Source organism: Scomber scombrus, chromosome 16 (genome assembly GCF_963691925.1).
Source record: "Scomber scombrus chromosome 16, fScoSco1.1, whole genome shotgun sequence".
Taxonomy (NCBI): domain Eukaryota; kingdom Metazoa; phylum Chordata; class Actinopteri; order Scombriformes; family Scombridae; genus Scomber; species Scomber scombrus.
This window is the reverse complement of record NC_084985.1, coordinates 27,847,215-27,869,694: the sequence shown is the minus strand read 5'-3', so window position 1 is coordinate 27,869,694 and position 22,480 is coordinate 27,847,215. Positions and strand designations below refer to the sequence as shown.

Below are 22,480 nucleotides of genomic sequence, written 5' to 3'. Positions count from 1 at the left end.
CTTTCTGTGTGATTTGATGGGGAATGACTGTGATGGAGCACACTGATAGGTGCAGCTGGTTTGATTCCAGCCAGGGATCTTTGTTTCATGTCATACCCATCATCTCTGTCTCTCTTTGTTTCCTTGACTGTCCTCTTCTCTGTCCAATAAAGGCACAAGTGTCAGATAGTGCTGTGATCAGATGCTGTATATCTGATGTGAGTGTCTTGTTGTCCGGCAGGTCTGTCTGCAGCAGCAGGGATCGGCGTGGACGACCTGAGGCGACTGTGTATCCTGCGGCTCAGCTTCGTGAAGGGCTGGGGGCCTGACTACCCCCGACAGAGCATCAAACACACCCCCTGCTGGGTGGAGGTCCACCTGCACCGCGCTCTGCAGCTTCTGGATGAGGTGTTGCACACTATGCCTTTGGCAGATCCAGGGCCTGCTAACTGAGGATGAACACCATGTTCAAATTCCAATCTGGATCCTATGAATGTGCGCTCACACACACACACACACACATACACACACACACACACACACACACACACTTGAATATTTCTGCTTCAGGCCAAATATACTATCTAATTGATACACAAAGGAAACCAATCAAGACACACAGAAATCATAAATGACCAACGACACATTATGCTTGTAACAATCAATGTACACATCACACACACACACACATATGCACACGCACACTCTAACCAAAACGTCTGTGGCCAGGCAGACATAAAACTGCTGATGTCTTGGGGATTTTTCTAATGCTTTACTCTCTACAATCTCAACTCCAACATGAGGGAGTTGGATCTCTGAAGGTAAAGATTTTGACTTTGTGTTCTGACCAGTTTGTCTCTGTCCTAAAGACATTTGTATGCACTGTAGAATTCCAGGGATGTTTCAGAAATCCAGTTCCCCTATATGCACTTTGGATTTCTTCTCATTGTAGAAGCATCGTGCACATTCATTAACGGAACACACACAGACGTGTAGAAATCATGCATGATTCAGCTGCAACAAGCTGCAGCTGAACATCCAGGAGTCAAAAACACTCTAGATAACTTAACTGCATACCTCTGGAACATGCTGTCAGTAAACCCACAGCATGACAGCTCTCTGTACGTCTTATGAACAGAACTGATGTATAAATATGGATTAGGGATCCAGTGTTATGTCATCTCTGTGCTCGTACTGTGCTTTTCACTGTCTGTTGATTGAAAACCCAAAACTGTTAGCACCAATAGCTCGTTAGCTCCCTTATTATACGCTCAGCTCAAGTTCTGTTATTTTTATACCAAAAAGACTAAAACGCCAAAAAAAAATTTAGCTTTAAAGTAGTGTTGTCGTTCTTTGTAATGAAACAGTGCTACCCTGTATGTAACCAAATGGTTGGTGCAAATCACCAAAGCCAGAATACCTCATAACAACAGTGCATAGCTCTAAACCGCACACACACACACACACACACACACACACACACACACACACACACACACACACACGCACACACACACACACACACACACACACACACACACACACACACACACACACACACACACACACTCTCTCTCTTCATCGCTGACAGGCTGCTCAAGTTAGGAGGAGTCATTCAAACATATAGAAAGTCATTACTTGCAGTGCTGGGTACATGAACTGCTATCTCTTACTTTGGAATATTAGTTACACTCTACAGTTTTACAGAATTATGAACGGTTACAGGAATGACGGTTACAGGAAAGATGGTTACAGGAGAGACGGTTACAGGAAAGATGGTTACAGGAGAGACGGTTACAGGAATAAGCGTTACAGGAGAGACAGTTACAGGAACTTGTTATGGTTGTACAGTAAAACAGCCAGCAGTCAATCCAGAGACAGAAGCCTGAGATCCCCAATGATAAGACCCGTGCAGGTGGCACCAGTACCTTCTGTTCTCCTGGATATCATCTGTGATATCTTCTAGCATTCCAGGCCTGGTCCTAGCAGTTTATTGGAACTCTGCTTCTGCCACTAGCTGTGTGTGTTTTGTCATCAAAGAATAGGGCCCTGCTCTTTAATACAGGTTTAACTAATCCAGGATAAACAGATCCTCTGAATTCTCAATAAACTAAGTGGCTTTAAAAAGAAGGCAACATGAGTAGAGAGTTGAAAGCATCATCAGTATTTATATGATTGGCTGAGCACTGATCATATGATTGTAGTTACATGAGGCAGGTAGGTTGGGAAGCCTCCCAGCATGCATTTTGTGTGTTCTTCCATTATTATTAGCGGTGCTATTTTGTTCTACATTGTGCTCTATCATGTTTCCAGTGTCCACACTTCAGTTCTAATATACAATCAGTTATTTGTGTGTTCAGACAGATTTGCTTTGTACATTGATAAAACCCTGCAGTATGTGCATAATGTTTGCTTTTTATGATAGATTCAAATGACAAGTTGCTATCATAATGTCATAGTTTAATGTCAGGTTTCCTGTTTACAATGGTCACAATGTTTGAATTGAGCCCATTTCTTTCATTTTTAAGAGTATTATATTTACTTAGTTGAATATTTTGTGTTGAGCAAAAGTAACAAACACACAGCTGAACATGACTGAAGGTTTAAGGAGAACCACAAACATCAGTGTCATTTTAGGGTAGAAATGACTCTTATCTGTTCTGACAACATGTGGATATAGTTGGTTAAGCAGAAGTCATATATAGAAGAGACAACAGACAATAAAAAGACAATATAAAGGAGGTGTAAGAGTATGATAAAGCCAATAGTCAATAGAGTTGATTATAAAGTGCAAAATAACATGATTTAGCTCTCCTGTCCTGCTCTCATGTTCACAGTAAATAATAACATGATAAAATATACAACAAAATAAAATCAGTGCACTTCAAGAAGAATCAGTTAAACTATGTTAAGAAGAGTGTCACTGCATTGTAAGAGTATGTCAGAGCTTTAGCCCTTCTGTAGCCTTACTGCCATCCCAGCCAATCAGCAGTCAGCCAATCATATCAGTTCTTTTCTCTCTCTACATATGTTGCCTTTATAGCAAAAAAGGAGCACACTATAATCCAAGATTATTTTATCTGGGTGAGATTAAATGTAGTCTGGATTAGTTGAACAATCCAATCAATTTCTTTTTTTAAAATAGTTTCTTTATTGACACTTTGCATCCATAAAACATGGCCTTATAAAATATACAGGTATTGTATACAATTATCATTAGTTCAAGAATGTTGTATGTCTGTTTTTTTTAATGAAATAGAAATAAAAATCAAACAAACAGTAAAACAAAATAAACAAACAGGTAAAAAACTAGAACAATCCAAGAAATGCATTCCTAGCTGAGATTTCAGCGGTCACACTTCCTCAAATGAAAAGTGGATATCTTTCACAGTCTGTCTTGTTAGGACAAAACACCCTGTGTGTGTCTCCACTAACAGTGTCTACCTTCCAGTAGATGAATGAAGGTTTGTTGCCAGAGCAAAAAACATGAACAGTAAACCCTACATATGATGAAAAAACACCCACTGGATGTGTCTAACTCAGGCTGCTGCAGACTTGGAAAGGATTCACTTCAACTCTTTCATCATAAGCATGATATTAGATAGACTTCCAAATAACTGATAATAATGAATAAAAACAATGTCCTTCAGTTCACCAGTGATTTCAGAGTTCTAATAAACTGCTCTTTGAACTGGCTGTTAGATACTAAGATGAGATCTGCTGTGTCATGGTACAGTAGAATCAATATCACAATCTCAAATCTTTAGACAAATCAGAACTGTGCTGTACTGGGAATACTGTCCCTCGATCCGGATCCAAATGTGAATAAATGCACAGATGAGTTGAATTTTTAGAGGCGGGGGTTTGTGAGGCGAGAGGCGGAGTTTCATCCTGTCAGGAATCTGTTTGGAATCTGAGAAAACATGAGTCATCGGATTCAAGCTGCTTTACAAAGATCAGCCGTAAACATATGCATATTCGTGATTCGTGCCTTTTGTTGTCAACAGTAGACGCACCAACACTGGATTGTAAGACAGACGCTATAGTTTGTCTTTAAACATAGAAAGATTCACATTGCACATATTTGATTTGGTTTTCATCTGTTGGAGATCTTTCGATGATATTCTGTGGTTCCCTCAGGTATCCGTGTAGCTCACTGAAGATATCAGACTGGTTTATAGTGATAGACATAACTATTAACAGAGCACTCATCATACCTGAGTAGTATTATTTATTGCCTTAGTCTTGTGTGAGTGTAAAATATGACTGAGTAAGCTTGGCACTATTTTAATCTTAGCATGGACGACACAATTAGATGTCATATTTATCTGTTCTCTGCCCATATTCAGGGAAGTACAAGTGTTCGAGTAGGCGCTCTCAGATAGTAAGCAAATTCGTCGTCGTCATCATCATCATCATCATCATCATCATCATCCGATCTCTACAATCACATCACTGCAGATCACATCAGCTCCATGATGTGTCCAGAAATGCTTTGCAGTTAACACCTGTACGTCCTCACTGTGTCTCAAGACTGATGTAACCATGCAGAGAAGTTCCACACAACTCAAACCAGCCTTCAACCTCATTACATGACAAAGCTTGTACAGCTGTTTGACTGGATGGAGTTTGGTACTGTCCAGTGTGTCAGAGTTAAAGACTGATGTTACTGCTGCTTCTCATACGGGACCATCATCAAATATGCATTTATTCTTCAGTTTTTATTGGTCAGTTTATTCTTTTTAAATGTTGTTGCATGCTGTCTGTATACAGTCTTTGCATTGTTGTGTGTTCAGCTGAATGAATTGGAAATGTACCAACTCAACAATGTCTGTTTTTATTGAAATGAACACCCACTACACCAAGAAAACTGTTGAGGAAGTTAATAGTTCAAGGAATTGTTGAGCTTACCATCTTTGTCCAGAACTAGTGCTGGTTTCCTTGAGAGCTCAGCAGGGCTGGATTAGTACTCCCAAGGCCCCTGGGCACTGACACTCATGCTCATTCCACTAGTTGATCATTTTTCCCACAAACCTAACCACCGCACATTGTGGCCTGCTAAACAATCATCAATTAAATCAATTATCAATCAATCCATTTTTATGTATATAGCGCCAAATCACAACAAAAGTCATCTTAAGGTACAATCATCACTTGCCCAGCTATCAAATTGACAAATCAAACAGTTCATCATGTTACTTATTTTACTGGAAACAGCTTTTATTTTATTCGGATTGGATGTCGCTGCTGTCGGGTAGAAAACCTTGTAACTCCATGTATTGTTTTGGACATACTAGGTTTCCAACAGCAACGATAACTATCAGCATCAAAAGAATAGCTCAAACTTTGTGTCACACATCTGACAGCTCACACACAGGACCTGCAACTGGTTTGAATGTGCTGCTGCATTATAACACACACACATACTGTACACACACACACTCCAGCCATGACTGCCTCTACGCCCTCCCCCCCACTCCCAGCCAGACAATTCATAGAAATCATATTTGGTCCAGACTCTAGAGGAAGATGAACAAAACAAGTCAAGGTCCACTAAATAAAATAATATTTAATAAAAAGCTTTTTTCCCAGACAGTATTCAGTTCATCAGTGGATGGAGTTTGCTCAGACAGACATTCTATAAGAAAAAGTGATAATCAGACATGAGAGAAATCTCCTCCATCTGCTGAAGAATCCTGTGAGAGGTGGTTAAAAGCTCTGAAAACACTAGTGAGATAAGACTGTTTTTGTCCATCCCATTTCTGGAATCTGATTTCTGATTATACCCACTGTTTCTACACCATCATCATACCACTCAGAGGAACTATTATAGTAATCATAATGACATGAGTTGAAGCTGCAGTTCTGCACCTCGCTGTACAGCTGCACCATTTTTCTCCACACAGCCTTACCATAGACTGTAACAGTCCATACATACATACATTACATAGATCTTCTTTTAAGAGTGCTGCATTCTGAGTAGAATGTTGGCAGTAGTTGATGTGACACACAGGGAGCTGCTTGTGCTCCAGAGAAGAAGACAGAAGGCTGGATAAATATACTGCTTTTTTTTATTTATTAGAGTCCTGCACATATTGAAGAAGGTTGAGGAGTCAGAGGGAGTTCAAACAGCAGACAGGGTGTGATGGAAAATGGAAAAAAGTTTTTATGTTACATATTGGGGGAAAAAACATTGAATTGGTACCACAATTTTCAAAAACAGGTTCAGGTTAAATATTCAAAATATGTAATTTATTTATTGTCATTTCTTACAGTGTGATGTAGAGGGACAACATGTAAAACATTTCTGGACAAAGTCTGATTTCATCACATACAAAAACCACCAATGATCCATTTATCATTCATCACTGATCTGTTTTAATGTCTTTTGTGAATTTTGTTCAGTGTCCTAATGTTGACGCAAGCAGAAAAAATCTCTACATCATCCCATTCATAAAACATGACACATTTATTCTGACACTTGATATAAAAAATATGTACTAAAGAATTTCATTTGGCTAGAGTATTGTTTTTGTTTTTTTAAAATCTTGTAGTTATTTTATTGTAAATATGTGCTGCTCTTGTAATGTGGACTGTATATTCAAATAAAATAAACATGACATTGTCATATTTATACAAACTTTGTTGATGAAGTCTTGCTGCCAACTGATAACACAATCACTATCATGCTTCACTCATCAAGTACACTGGGGAGGACTCTCAATTTACACAGTCTTGTGTTTGTCCCTGCAGTTTTTGTGTTATTAGTGAGATTGATATAAACGTATATAGTTGCACTATTATGTATTTACATGTTTAGTTTTTTATAGAAACAAACTGAAGACATTGACCTCATTGTGTTTCTCCTCTGAAACTGGACCAACACACTCACCTCATAATGATACTTAGATGACTCATAGAGGGAGAAGAAATGAAACACTTACCTCATGATTATCACATATAATGACACTTATATTGAAATATACCATGAATGCACATACGGGCCATACATATACACTGCAGGTGTTTTGCTGTCATTAGTCAAGTGTTTAAAGAAGTAAGAAGTAATTCATTATCAATAAAATCTTTCCTAACGAAATATGGAGTTCAGTGTGTGATAAAAGCTGAATAGATGATAGGAAGCAGTGGTAAAGTACGGCTGTTCAGCACATGGTAATACAAAGTGAGTGTCCTACAGGCAGCAGAACATGTTATGGGTGAGGGGGCACAGAGGGACACTCTGGACTCTGGAGATGGATGTTAGATGCCAATGAGTCTTTACATTAAACAGCTAAAGAAAGTTCCACAGACAATTCAACACCTAAACGTATCTGCTGGTACACACTTAACACAGAGTGAGACTGGAATAGCGTATGTATGATGTCACGGCATCCACAGAAAAGAGGTCAAAGGTCAACACCTCAATGTTATGTTGTCACACATACTGCTCACACAAAGCTGTTTGCTTAAAAGCTTATGTTTATTCTGAGTACTGATTTACTGTGAGCCAGTGAAGACTTCCTCCAAATCTGTTCTTTGGAGTGTGAAGAATCTTATAACACCTGACTGATACGCACAGTATAATCACACAGTTGAGGAAAAATGAGGATGGCAATCACATAGTTTAACTGAATGTGACACTGAAGAATTACAGTCATAAAAAAGACTGAAACACTGCTGAGGACAGACACCACTAGAACATGTGAAGAGGTGAGTTGGGGTCGGCTTATATAATGCACGAAATCATGACATTTAATGTAATATTTGAAACAATAAAACTTATCACATGATTTAACTACAGCGGTCATTTTATTGAAACATGTTTATGGAAGCAAAGCTGTTTTAAGATGTTTAATAAGGTTTCATTTTCACAGCAACATTAATCACAATCTAACCACATTACAGCAGTAACAATGTAGGAACATAAAATGAAACTTATTCCATGATTCTATTGTACTAAAATCAATCCTGACACTGCCTTCAAAGAACCAAATTAGCTGGATGAGAAAGAGCAGGATTATTTGATCCTGATAAAAACATGTTAACCTGGATGAGTTGATCCACACTCAACCAGTGAGAGGCGGTAATGTTACCCAACCACTACACACTAACACACCAGGAAGAAGAAGAAGAAGAAGAAGAAGGACAGACACGGAAGAGTTCATCCGTGTGCGAGTAAAAGGAGCTAGTAAACAGACGGTTCCGTGCTAACATTCTCCTCAGAGTAGTAGTTTTAAAGCACTAGCCGTCAGTTCCATTGTAGCAACATTAAGCTGCTAGTTAGCAGCTAAGAGTAGCTGACATTAACAGGCAGCAGTTTGACAGCTAACTAGCTTAGCAGCTGTGACAGGCCGACAACAACAAGCTAGTATGGACTCTTGGGTTCGCTTTAACTCCCAGAGCCAAGCAAAGGAGAAAATTATTAGGTAATGTTCTGACTTTTACTAACAATAACAGTTTTAAATAACGTTTTGAAGCTCACTGTAGCTGCATATGTTAATGTAGCTAAAGTAGTTAGCTAGTTAGCCAAACTGCTAGTTTAAAGTCACGTTAGACAACTGATAACAAGTGTGTGTTGAAGCAGGCTGACTACAGAGATAATACTTGAAATAACTCAGCTGATAAGTTATTGTGAATTGGTTTATTCGACATTTTACTTGTAAATGAGTTTTCAGGTTTAATGACAAGCTGAACAGACACTAACACTGAGAGCTGCACTTACTACACACTTCTGTCTACACACAATTGCAGTTTAAAACAATGTGCTTCCCAGAAGTTTGAGTACTTAATTAACATGAAAGCTATTAAATAAGTTTATAGACCCAGAAACATATTAATATAATGTTACTTCTTACACATGCACTCACAGCCTGAGTGGCACATATAAACACAGCTGTGTTCATTTGAATGTCATTATTATATATTCCACATGATGGAATAGGCTCTGGCTGTGATCATTATAAACTGATATGATGTGTGTCTGTTGTGTTGATTTAGTTGTTAAACCAGATTTAAGTTTGTTTTAACTTGTCTTACATTATTGTGGATCCAGGAAAACAAAGTGTGCACTCAGATGGTACCTGCTTTGTGAAACAGCTCTTACTGATCATATGTTGTGTGTTGATGATGTGTGTGTGTGTTGTGCTGTCACAGGGCTGCTCAGTATGCCTGCACTCTGTTGGGCTACACGCTGCAGAAAGGAGGGGCAGCAGCTGAACTTCGCAAAACCGTCAGTCACCTGGAAGCGCACATGAGCCTGACGAGAAAGCGTGAGTGGAACCGGATTGTTCGGCTGCTTTTTCCACATATATAAAAAAAAGTTGAGGATTTGTGGTTGATGTGTGTTTGTGTCTCGCAGTGCTGCGTCTGGGAAACTCCGTGGAGGCTCTGGAGGCGGCAAAGAGGGCCATACACCTGTCTGACAGCGTGCTGAGACTCACCCTCACCATCAGCCACCTCAACAGAGCCATGTACTTTGCCTGTGACAACGTCCTGTGGGCTGGAAAAACAGGCCTCATCTCTAAACTGGACCAGAAGAAGTGGAGTCAGAGATCTTTCAGGTGAGTGAGGGTTTTTTTTTTGTAGCTTTTATGTGTTTTAACAAGTACATCTATCTATCTTTGTCAGATAATCAGTAACCCTTTCTCTAGAGTCTAATATGACCTGAAGCTGATGTGACATGTCATCATGTTGCTACACAATAATAACCCTTAACACAGCGTTAAACCTGATATACATATAATCAGAGCTGAGCTAGTGACTGAGCTCCTAACAGAGCCTACAGTGTGTCAGAGAAAGGGCCACATGCAGAAACGATGCATTCACATAAAAATCATGCATACATCATTTCCTGTACATAAACATGTATTTTAACACAGAATGGCAGTGAGAGTGTGAACACTTCACTCATTGTTCAGAGCAGACACGCACATGTTTTCTAAAGTGATCTGAGGCTGATGTGATGAAATGGAGATGAAGTATAAGCTGAGAGATTAAATCTTTTAATAAAACATTGTTTATGTTGATAATCAGTTTTAAACAAATTTGTAAAATGCCAATCAAAGGTACATTAATTAAAGTAAATACTTTTGTGTGATTCATTTGATCATTTTACAATTTACATAAGAGTTCATATTGGATTTTATTTATTTTATCCTCAGTTGTGTCACACCTTGTAATGTGGGTTTAGATATGAGCACTACAAACTATTTATTGATTACATTTCTAAGATATGACTTATGATCCATGTGATGACTTATTAATATGGACACAATAAAGAGCCACATAGCTGTGCGTCATGTTTGCATGTGATCATAGTTGTTCTGCTGTTAGTGAACCTAGGCAGTGCAGCACGTGCACATGTGCAGCGTTCTTCAGTGAATGAGATTTAAAAAACACCATGAGTACACAGCTTTATAATCTGTATGTATATTTGTGGCTCTGTGTGTACCAGGGCCCGACCCATACTGGATTTTTGGGGCAGATACTGATAGTAAGGATTTAAAATATTACTTTACCGATAATTTTATATATAAAGAATATATACTTACATACATTTTTTTTTGTTGCAATGATCCATTAAAACACTTGTGACAAAGATCTGTAATGAAGGCATTTAATGAAGATATTTTACCATCTGGCAATAAACTTAATTGTATAAAATGACATCAGTGCTCTGAAACTGTAAACTATACTGGGAATTTAATGATAATAAATAAATAACTAACTAAATAACAAAACACATGTTACAAAAAAAAGTATGTATTAAACTTGAATTAAGAAAAAGGATCAAATGAATATCGGCACATATTGGACAATATATAGGCCATACCTATATGTGATAGGTCAATATCGGCCAATAATATCGGCTGCGCAATACATCAGGCGGGCTCTAGTGTGTACACACAGTTTTAAAATGAATGAATGTGGCTGCTTTAGCTCCATATTAACCTCTGCTACTGTGGAAGTGTACATGTTGATCAGACTGTCTCACTTCTATGTGTGAACTGTGTGTGTGAACATGTGTTTGAACCCTGCAGGTACTACCTCTTTGCTCTGATCCTCAACCTGACTCGAGATGTGTACGAGCTCCACCTCCTCATGGAGTGTGAAGCCCGTTACAGAGCCACCAAATCACCGCTCAGCACCACCCAGCCCTCAGACGAACTGTCCTCCCCCTCCTCACCCGCCAACACGGCTGCTGTGGCCCTGCCCGTCATGTCGGCGTGGATGCGCAGACAGCTGCACCTACTGGTGACTGTGCTCTACAGTAACCCTCCGCTGCTGATGGACCTGCTGAAGAACAGTTGTGATATCTTCATCCCACTGGACCGGCTGGGGATTTACCCCACGGGGACAGGTTTTGTTGGGGCGTGTGGCCTGGCTTCCTCTGTCCTCTCCATCATCACCATGATCCACCCCTGGCTCAAACTCAAGCCATGAACTCAGAGACACAGAGGAGGGTCAATCTGAGGAGCCACAGCAAGTCACAATCTAACAGAGTTAACAGACTCATACTGTGAAGACTGCAGCTGCTGCTGGGATCTGCTTTTTATATAAGTGGCAGGACCTTAACATCCTTAAAATGATCTCAAAATAAGAGTCAGGGTTGATGCATGAGGAGTTTGTTACTCAGCATCACACACTGCATCCACTGGTTAACAGCTCACAGCTGATTACTGACCTGCATGTCTGCTTGACCTCAGTTCCAGCTATGCTCCAGACTGAAGAGAGGTTTAGTGATGCAGCACAGAGTCTCATACTGTAACACAGCTAGACCCTGACCCAGGACCACCACTCTACACATCAATGTCTGTCAATGTCACTGTGATTGGTCCAGCCTGCTCTCATCCTCTGAGCTCTGTGTTGATCAATAAGATCAATAACACTGAAACAAAACCTTTGAGTTATGAGGGTCATCAGTCATCACAGCCTCAGCTAAACCAGGTCTGCTCTGTATTCTCTGCCTCCTTTGCATCTGCTCTCTAACAGGCTCACATTAGATAAGACCCACCTTTTTTGTGTCTGGCAACCAATCAAAACAACCTGTGATAATGACCCTGAGCTTTAATCATGTTTTTGTGTTTGTTATAAACTTCCATGGTCCTGTGAGGTAGAGATGCAGGAACATGATGTAGCGTAGTAATGATCAAACTTGTATTTCATTTAAGGAGGAAAAGTGTTGCTGCTGACTTTTAACCAGCTGTGACATGTGGCACCACCCTCTGACCCCCACCAGTCTGAACTCTCTCACTGTAGACTTACAGCTGTCTGAATGAAACGTAATAATAACACACATTCACAGACAGAAGCGTTATTGACAAGACTTACTATAGAAATTTCAAAATAAGACTTCTAGTGTAAATTCTTCAGAATAAACGTGTTAAACTCACTAAAAGGACATGTTAAAGTACTGTTGACTTGTACTAGTGCTAAAAAATCTTCTGTTTTGGAAGAACATAGGAATATTTTGAACTGAACAAAGTCAGTGGTTTCTTTTTAAATGACAGTACTACTGAAATTACACTAAATTCTCCACTATTGTCATGAAGATGCATATTCCAACTGCACATTCAGAGCTCTTATGCAGCTATACATCGAACTTCTTACAAACCAGCACCTCATTAAACAGGTGTAAAACATCAGCTGTGAGTTGGGGGGAGATCAGTGATGCAACATGAATCTTTTAACTACTTGTTTTTTTGTAGCTTTAATGTGTTTTCTCAGATCTTAGCAAATGATAATGTCCAAATGATTTTATGTGAGATGAGGAGAGTGGAGGGATCACAACATGCAGCGTGGAGGCAGGTTACTTAATGCTTGTAGCAGCAGCTCTGATAGTTACACATGAGTTCAGAGTCATGGAACTGATGTGCTGTAAGAAAGCGTGTGAAGTGGTGCTTTAACTCTGTTCAGAGCAGCTGCAGTATTCGAGTATGAAGCCTAAACACTGCTGCTAATGGTAAGAAAATATCATTCTCAATAATCATTTTATAACATCAGCCTGTATGATCTTATCCAGTGGTGTCCTGAACTGAGTGTTAAAGGTTATAGCTTTCCCTCCAGATTCTCCTGTGTTAAATATCAGCCGTCCTTATTCAGTCACTCATACTGTAGATAGTCACTTGTCAGCATTCTGCGTCTGACCTGGATGAACCTTTTCCCTACGAGGAAGACGACCTAACAGGAGTTCACAATGAGTTAGTCTGATGTCAGTGTGAAGAGAGTTTGGAGTCACTTTGTCATTTGAAAGAAGTTTCAGGTACTCACAGTTGTACTTAGTGTATGAATTGTAGATTAAGAGAGCATAAATGAGATATATTTATATTTAGAGCAAATACATATTTTCTAAATTAGAAGCTGAAATATAGCCATCACTGCCCATATCTGTACTATTCTGACTGGACATGCTACCATAACATAACTTTAATTTTCTTTCAGTATTTGTGTCATGCATATCACTGTCAGTTAACACCTGCAGTATGTTCTAATGTGTGGGTCTTTGTTCTGGTTTCATGTTAAAAACAACCTGTTCAGTTTAATTATGTTGAGATACTGCTGCCTACAATAAAGCACATATGTGTGGTTGGACACAGTGGTCTGTTTCAGCTTCATGTTGTTGTCATTGTGACACACAGAACAACACCCAAGATAAATAATAAAAAACAAACACATTTATTCAGTCACTCTGACTGTTTACAAAGGAGAGGTAAAAACTAAAAGTAAAAACATCATAAAAATTGAAACAATGAATGGAGTCTGTCCTTCTTTTCAACACATGATGAGACCAGTCCATGTGACACGATGAGCTGAGCTGAAGGGACTCCAATAAGCTTACTGAAGTTTACTGTGGAGAGAGCAGAGGATGATGTTAGAAATAACTACATGTCACAGTGAATAGGCTAAATCATAAACACCATAACTCACTGAATTATCACACATACTAAATATTTGTGTAATACAAAATACTTTAGTATATAGAATAGTTTAATCTAAAATTATGCTTTTTATACCAGAATACTTGTTAATTGCAGAGTAAGATGATATTACGACAGACAGTCAGTTGAGTCTACATCTTATAAGTATATCATATTCTCTTATTGTATAGTAATATGAACATTACTCTATATAAGTATAGTAAAATACGTATACAATGATGATTTTGGAGTGTTTTTGTGGAAATAATCAGGAGGGTGTTTGGCTGCTGTATCCAGGTTTGCTGTCAATATGGAAGCTCTAAGTTCACAATAATAATGTCAGATAATAGCGAGGTGTTCTTTATAGAATAGTTTGGACATGCCTGTTCTATGACTTATACTGATGGCTATAAGATGACTACCTGAATATCAGCAGGTTGGCTTTTAAATTCATGTGTTTGCTGACCTTGCTCACCTGGAAGCTAACAGACCAGCTGAAAATCAGTTCAGTCCATGTCAGAGTTTGATTGTTAGCTTTCACATCAGAATGAACAAACTGCACTAAACTGGACAATGACAGTTTGTTATATAAAAGCTCTTCAACTCAAGTCTTATGTTAATGTATGGTTGAAATGTCAACAACTCATTTTGATGATACTGGTAGTTGTGGAGCCGGCCTGTCTGTGGATCTGTTATCACACATATATACAGATCCACAGACACATGTCCACTAGAACCCCAGCTGTTAGAATGTGCAGACGTCTCTGACCTCATCTGTACTCGTCATCACTCCTGCGTCTCCATGCTCTCGTCCTCCCCGTCTCCTCCCTCCTCCAGAGCTTCATCTTCCTCCTCCTTCCTCTCTGGAGGTTTCTCGTAAGCTTTCTCTGACGGAGTGACGATCACACCGTCCCATGTAGACATCTCTGTGGCCAGATCTGTGACAGCGACCGCACGGTTAATATATATGTGGTGGACAAAATATTGGAAACAGCCCTTAATACGAGACCGCAGCATAAACTAGTATATAGAAGAGCAACCATTATCTAGGATCTATATTTTAAGCTTCAACATACAAATACACCTAATAGTTCTGAGTGACTGATACAGATGTTAACATCATTTGAGGCTCTGTGTCACACTGAATAATAAGACTCTTACAGCTGGCGTCTCCCTCCAGGCCGAGGATCTTCCTGTAACCTCCGTGAGACAGAACCCTCACCAGGGTCTGAGCTGTGAAACACACCATGTCCTGCACACACACACACACATAAATTCATCATCAATAGGTTCATCAAACACTTGGGAGAGCCTTCACTTATATAAATCAGATCGATAAAGTGATGTGTAGTGGGTTTTTGAGGACCTGGTCCATTTGTGTGTGATAGCAGGTGATGAGGACACCTAAATCCCAGGATCACACCTACCTGCTGTTCCAGAGTCATGACTGTGTGGACTCTGAAGTTTCCGCTCTCACAGGGGTCGGTGATGCCCACAGAGCCAGGCAGGAAGAGACCAGCAGCCAACATCTGCAGGCAGCGCCTTTAAAACACATCACACAGTCCAACATAAAGCTGAGAGAACACACACAAACAGAGGATGTACAGATGTGAGACAGATGTGAGTGGGGACCCACCTGTAGGCCACGTTCAGAGACAGAGGCTGCCTGGATGGGTTGTTCATCACTGCAGAGTGGCCCTGAAACAAAGAGGACACCAGACTCACAACTATGACCTCATCACTGATCATTCAAGGCTTCACATGGTTTTATTTTTTTTTTTATGTGGGTGTGCTGTGTGGTCACATGATGTCAGGACTCGTAGCAGGCTCGTGGTCTTACCAGCAGGTCCAGGATCCAGGGTGTGAGAGGTTCAAACCCAGGGAAGCGCAGTCTCAGGTCCTTCAGCAGGCGGATCAGCACTTTGACCCTGAAGATGATGGACATCAAATCATCCAATCAGATCACAGTTCTGCATGAATCAGCTCTGGTAATGAAAGCAGCGGCCAATGAGAGTTAAAAAAAACGAAAAAAAGAAATGTCCTTACGTGGACTGAGAGGCATTCTCCTCAAACCAGCGGGCGTGTCTGATGGCGGCGAGAGCGCTCTGCAGAACCTTGATGTCCACTGAGGAGACAACAAAGACAATGAGACACTGAAACCTGCAGCAGTTATAATGTGACAGTGAAGAGATAACATGAAATGAGAAGAGTGTGTGTGAGTGAGTTCGTACAGTGCAGCTCAGGGTCCAGCTTGCGCAGGTTAGGGGGGACGGTGGTGATGAGGATCTTGACGGTAGCGTCGGCTGAACTGATCTCAAAGCCCGTCTCATTGGTCAGCATAGAGAGCACTGACAGCAGCAGATACACACAGTCACACACACATCAGCATCACATTATATTAACTATGTTACTCTTTCATTCAGACACTCCACAAGTAAACCAGGTTACTGAATCCACTTAGAGAAACAATGAGCTAGACTAACTGTGGCCACAGGAGATCATCTATTACATCACTCTGTTTTTAAAGCCTGTAGTGTGTTACTTGTCACTGTGTTATTACCTTCAGTGGGGTCCTGTGTGCGAAGAGTCTCCACTACCTTGTTGCCAAGAGCAGCCACTGCCTCCACTGTAAAAGACAAAACAACCATCACCTTTATTTGATGACATAAGGCTAAATCCTACATTACACAACATCTGGTTTAGAACATGACAATTAACAATGCAGGACACCTGTTATGCTTCTTGTTGTGTAAACAGTAGATTGTAGCAGTGTTGAGGATGATGTTCACAGTAACATTATATTAGCTTTGGCATTTTTAATATTATATAACACTTCTAGCAGTAAGCTTTTTTTCCACAGGTAGTGAGAGAGTAAATAAAAGTTGTATCACTGAATCCTCACACATGAGAACTCTGTCTTTAGAATAAGAATCAAACAACAAGCTGTTTTTATGGCAATATGTTGCAGAGAGAGAGACACCAGACTCGGGACAGCTGTTCTCTCTCTATTCTATTCTGTCAAACTACAACTGCTGCTGCTAGAGCTCCTCTAATCATTTAACACTACTGACATTTTAGAACATATTTATCTTTGTATCTGGTACTTTTTCCAGTGTGTCTGCCTCACAACTGAACTGAACTGCCCACCAAACCACATAAAGGTAATGATGTTTGTCCTGCTGTGAGAATGCAGTGTTGTCTTTCCTATCAGAGACATTCTGGTTGTGGAACACGAGACGGAGTCTAGAATCTGGTCCTCATGGGTCAATATAAATATGTTAGAGGAAACTCCAGGTGTCAGGTTGTTAAAGGAGTTGTTGGATACTTCTCAATCAATAACAAGACTTTTGCCAGTTTTAGACTTTTTATCAAGTTTTTAAACAACAATTTAAATCGTTGGCTTCTTTTGTTAAAAGAAAAACATATATTGAAAAAAAAAATGGTTCAGCACTGTCGGGGAAATGTTCCTATTCCTAACCCTACTGTTATAACTGTGTCAGCACCAGACTAACAGGAGTCAGTGACATATGGCGCTTTTCCATTATACAGTTCTAGCACTACTCGACTACTCGTTTTCTTGCACTTCCACTAGGGATAGTACCTGGTACTTTTTTAGTACCTACTCTGCCGAGGTTCGAAGCGAGCCGAGACGATACTAAAATGAGTCAACAGACTGCAGGCCACTGATTGGTCAGAGAGTCGTCACTGGAAGAGTCATGAGCCAGCCAACACAAGGATCAAACCTGGCATTTTTAAATACCGGCAACAGCTTTACAGCGATTTGTTTCTTTAAAGGCTGATGTATCATCATCATCATATGGAAGCATGTGCACATTAGCGGCAGCTGCTTTAGACAGTCTTACAGTCTGGATTTTTATATTTTTAACCTTTTCAATATTTAAGCTGATGACATCACTTCCTACTGATCACTTACATGTTGGGAGGATCTTGAGGATTACAACCAGGTCAGCGACATTGTGTCCCGTTGTCATGGTGCCCTTCTTGTAAGAGCCCACCTGACGCACCTCCTCAATTTGCTGTGAAGAGACAGAACACTGATGTTATTATTCACAGGCTCCAAATCCATTTACCAGGGATGCAACGATACATCAGCCAGATATCGGTATCGGCCGATATTCCCCTTGTTGACTAACATGGGCCTAAGGTACAATTTGCTGATGTCAGTGGTCGATGGTTATTTCAGGTCAGACTCAGACAGCTGTAGTAATAGTATCTATGGAAGTACAGACAACTATCATTAAGGAAATAATTGTATAGCAGGCTAAAGGGAATTTTAAGCAGTTGTTTTACAAAAAGAAAAGTTATGATGGGCGGCTGCACTACCTTAAACTATTCAGTTATTTACTTTTTTTACAATGATTTCTTTGTTTCCCTGTGGAATAAATAACATATGTCTTAATTAGTAATACAATGAGCTGTGAAATGCCACATCACGCTCTGTAATCTAAACTACAATAATAAGCTGATAACACAGTGTCACAAACATGACTCACCACTTCAAAGTTGCCGGGAGCAACAATCAGGTTGTCAATGACATTGTTGATTTTTGTAACCAGGGACAAGATGGAGGACTGAATGGAGGAAGAGAGGTTTGTGTCAGTGGATTGAAACAACACTAATGTGTATGTGAGTGTAATCTGGTCAGTGTGTGTGTGTGTGTGTGTGTGTGTGAGGGCTGACCTGCTCTGCTGGTGTGGGGCTCAGGTCCTGGTTTCTCTTCAGCAGACACTCATTAAAGGCCGTCTCATCAGGTGCAGGCTTCACTCTGGGGAAAGCCATCTCACACTGAAAAACAACAGGATGATTTACTGCTGTCCTCTACACACTGCTAGTTTATGATGGTACATTTGTTAGAACATCAACTCCACAACATCTCTCACACACACACACACACCGTAGAAAAGTAACAGAACTGAGCATGTTGTGGATATCTCATGTTTCTGCTGGTTTGACCTCTCACCTTGCTGCAGTGATGGACAGGTCTGTGTACAACAGGAACCAGTGAAATAAGTGTTGGGTGTGGTTACAGGTGCAGCAGAGTACATTACTGACCAAACACACAACCACACCCATCTGTGAGGCTAGATGTGGTCAGAGGTCAAACACACTGAAGTGCTTCTTTTCTTTTTCTGACCAAATGTTTATTGCTTTTGTTCATTTATAGTTTGATATGAATACAGGACACACAATATGAAATGAACTGTTATACTAATATAAACACCACGTCAATCAAAAACACAGACAACGTGTATCTTTGTCCAGGGTGTATACATGTATATGTATATATACATACACACACACACAACAATACAAATAAAATAAACAGACCACGGCTTTCAACACCATAAAGGACAGTGATGTGATTTTCAGCCTGTTGCGCCTGTTCCGTCCTTCTCCTCCACATGACATCATCTTATTTTACATGTTAAAGTTAAACCTCCAATGTATTTTTTTACTCACCACATAAAAATCAAATGGGATGTGTGGTACAAATGGACGGTACCTAAAACAAGGAGGAAAAAAACAACAGGATTAGATTCAGTAATAATGACTGCAACAAATTATCTGATGTAAATAATGTGGTGCAACTATTCTATACACTGAGGTAGTAGTGGGGGATATGGACGGTATCATTAAAGGTGTAACACAAAATCAGTGCTCAAGGTTCAATGTGTTACAATACTGTTAAAATTTGACTGAAGATTGAACTGAAGATTTGAGGTTTCTTTAATCATTCCCACAAAGGTTCACAAAAAAAAGAAAATGCATTTTATACTTTTTTGGAGTTGTTGTGCTTATTTGTAATGCAAAACAAATAAATGCAAATATTAAAAACTTCATTTCAAAAAAAGTGGCTAATTTGATGTTCTATAAATCATCAGAAAACTGTGAGAAAAGCCCATCACCATCACAGTATGCTGGAACACAAGCTGACATCACTTAAACCTATAATGCTCATTTCCAGCTCTGTATTTATGTACTCCACTACTAGAATCCACCAGGTTTGCATGATTTACAGCTCAAAACACTCTTTATTTGGAGTACAAGGATGTCTGTCAGGCTTTAATTATGTACTAATTTTAAGACAGGACTTATGTGGCCTAAGTGTGCACTGCTCTGCCTGTGTGGTACTGATCACTGAGACATTGATCTGGACATGACTATGTAGGGTTTAGCATATGAATCCAATGGCACATGTATATAATCTCAGGAATTTCTACATATTATACATATATATTGATTTATTTACAAAGAGATTGTTACTGTATATAGTATTTTATCACTTTCACCCCTACACTGCTACTTTTTCCCCCCGGCTGTACTGCTGTTACAATTTCAATTTCTCCCAAGGGGGATCAATAAAGTTACATCTTATCTTATTTTCTACTGTAGCCCTAGTTAGAATCCATTTATTCCCAGTGTTTAATTTTGGATAGCTTTGGGTGATTTCATAGAAGTGCTTTAAATCAGTTTCATGACAGCAGTTCTTAGACAGAAGGAGGTTATAACTGAAGAGGATATTTTCATTTGAAATAATTCAGTGTTCACACCAATTTGAAAATAATGTGTATTTCAGTTTTTGTAGGATGACTTTGTGGAATGATCTGGATGAAGAAATCAACAAAAATAAGTAAAAATATCACACAGTTCAAAAGGATATAAAAAAAAGTAATTTTGCTAACTACAGAAATAAGGATTCACATTGTACATATTGATTAGGTAGTGTTTGATTATGTAAGATGATGAACACAAAGGTTTAGTTATGTAAGATAGATAGCAGATAGTTGGAATGTGTGAATCTTTAATATAAAATAGATATATAGAGATAGGACTGGATAAGTATGTTGCTTCTTCCTTTTCAGACATTAAATGCTTATTTACGTTGCTTAGTTGTTTTTATTTTCATATTTATAGTTCCAAATGAAGTTTAATTTAATGGAAAATATGATTAACATTACAGTGAATCCACCCGTACAGTAACCCAGCTGGGATATACATGTGAGCAGCAGCTCGGTGTCTGGACTCACCCCTGGACCAGTCCTCCACGGGACCCGAAGCGGCCTCCCCGACCCCTGCCGCGGTCCCCTCTGCACACACACACACAGCAACATGTTGGAAATACTCACATACATTTACTCCACAAAAATAACACTAACAATAATGACGAGGTATGATTTCCACTGTTTGCACCCTCAGCTGCGCCTCTCACACACAGCTTCATTCATTCAGATGGAGATGCCTGGCTAGGTAATGTTAGCTGGCTAACATCAGCCAAGTGTTGTGCTGTAAACTAACTTATATCAGGGTAATATTTCCTCCACCGGTATGAAATGATATTTCTGTGATAACACAGTGGGAATAATAAGCACATATGTAGCTAGCCTACATGGTAGGTAACGTTCTAGCCAACAATGCATGCAGCTAGCTTCAGGCTAGGCTAACTCGACCTAGCACATACCCGGGCTATGACAACTACAGTCAACACTTTGCTTGTATTCATCTGTTTTAAAGTAAATGATTTCATGTTAAACGAAGTGAAATATAAGTACCTCATTGCGTACGACGTTTTGGTGATTAAATGTGAAAATTAGAGGAGACGTGTTCACCGTCCGTCAAGAAAGCACAGACCGGCTGCAGCAGCTGCTTCCGGTTCTTCTTCTTCTTCTTCTTCTTTTGGTTAGGCAGGCTTGACGCATCAACAGCGTATTGCTGCCCCCTATAGTCAGAAGTCTTCATTAATTAACTAGGAGTTGAACTGGCAATTCCCATTCATAACTAGTCTCTATTCCAATTCCCATCGATACATTAATACAGAGTGTACTCTATTTATCAATGGAAAACATACATTCACACATATGAAGAATACATACACATACATAGAAGACTATTTTTCAATAAACACAGGTCAAATTTGTACATTTGTATATATATTTCCATTTTTTGTATACTGTGGGTCACATGGGGGGGGGAAAGTCTGGCTAAAAGAAATGTGTATAGGTTGTTTTTGCAGCTTTCAAATAAAAAAAAAAAGTATGTTAAAGCACGTTAAAAAGTTAAGGAAAGATTTGAAGTTCCATCACATTAAGGATTTTTATGGAAATGTTAATGTTTAAAAAGAGTTGAAGAGATGAAAGAAGTTAAGTATTTAAATCTGTTTTTGTGAAGATTGGCACAACAAGAAATTAAAGTAGCAGCTGAAGAAGTGGAAGCAGTAGTGATGAAGTGGAAACAGGCCAACTGATATTAATAAGGTTGGCAGGATTTCTGACAGTTGAATGAGGCACTCAAAAGAGTTGTAGTGGCAGCTAAAACAAGAAGATGAAGCACTGAATTGAGTTAAAGTTAATAATTAACCAATTTAAGCACTGAAAATGATTGAAGCAAGATTTTCAGATGAATGACATGAAAGAGTTGAAGCAACAGTTTAAGTGGAGGTATTGATAAGAGTAAGGGCGTTTTCACATCCATAGTTTGTTTGCTTTGGTCTGAATCAGTGGATGATGCCTTTGGGTCTGTTTGGTTTCACACTGGCAACATTTCAAGTGAATCAAAATTTTATTTAT

The 22,480-nt window shown here is 39.4% G+C and overlaps 3 protein-coding genes across 6 annotated transcripts in view; 2 read left to right on the top strand and 1 right to left on the bottom strand.

Moving 5' to 3' along the window:
- smad10a (SMAD family member 10a) overlaps window positions 1-6,601 on the top strand; it is a 37,451-nt gene extending 30,850 nt beyond the window's left edge. For 2 of the 3 annotated variants that reach the window (XM_062436531.1, XM_062436529.1), the window contains one exon: window positions 221-6,601. In XM_062436531.1, coding sequence (XP_062292515.1) covers window positions 221-432 — 212 coding nt within the window. In that variant the 3' untranslated portion in view covers window positions 433-6,601. The remainder of the gene's footprint in view (window positions 1-220) is intronic. The other variant, XM_062436530.1, reaches the window with a different exon arrangement.
- A 914-nt stretch (window positions 6,602-7,515) lies between these two features.
- Window positions 7,516-13,569, top strand: pex11b (peroxisomal biogenesis factor 11 beta). Of its 2 annotated transcripts, none has more exons than XM_062435738.1 (4): window positions 7,516-7,689; window positions 9,133-9,248; window positions 9,338-9,539; window positions 11,019-13,569. In XM_062435738.1, the coding sequence occupies exons 2-4, from the start codon at window positions 9,230-9,232 to the stop codon at window positions 11,419-11,421; spliced, it is 624 nt and encodes a 207-aa protein (XP_062291722.1). In that variant the 5' UTR covers window positions 7,516-7,689; window positions 9,133-9,229; the 3' UTR covers window positions 11,422-13,569. The 2 variants fall into 2 exon arrangements, with proteins under 2 accessions (XP_062291722.1, XP_062291721.1); XM_062435737.1 differs by lacking the exon at window positions 7,516-7,689 and adding an exon at window positions 8,117-8,405.
- Window positions 13,570-13,630: 61 nt separating this feature from the next.
- Window positions 13,631-21,567, bottom strand: ilf2 (interleukin enhancer binding factor 2). The gene is made up of 15 exons (XM_062435695.1): window positions 21,467-21,567; window positions 20,945-21,004; window positions 19,377-19,419; window positions 18,597-18,701; window positions 18,410-18,487; window positions 17,830-17,932; window positions 16,456-16,521; window positions 16,127-16,243; window positions 15,942-16,020; window positions 15,736-15,823; window positions 15,532-15,593; window positions 15,323-15,437; window positions 15,057-15,147; window positions 14,665-14,833; window positions 13,631-13,825 (listed from the first exon to the last, which is right to left on the bottom strand). Exons 1-14 carry the CDS (start codon window positions 21,469-21,471, stop codon window positions 14,682-14,684), a joined length of 1,164 nt encoding a protein of 387 aa, XP_062291679.1. The 5' UTR covers window positions 21,472-21,567; the 3' UTR covers window positions 13,631-13,825; window positions 14,665-14,681.
- Window positions 21,568-22,480: the final 913 nt, after the last annotated feature.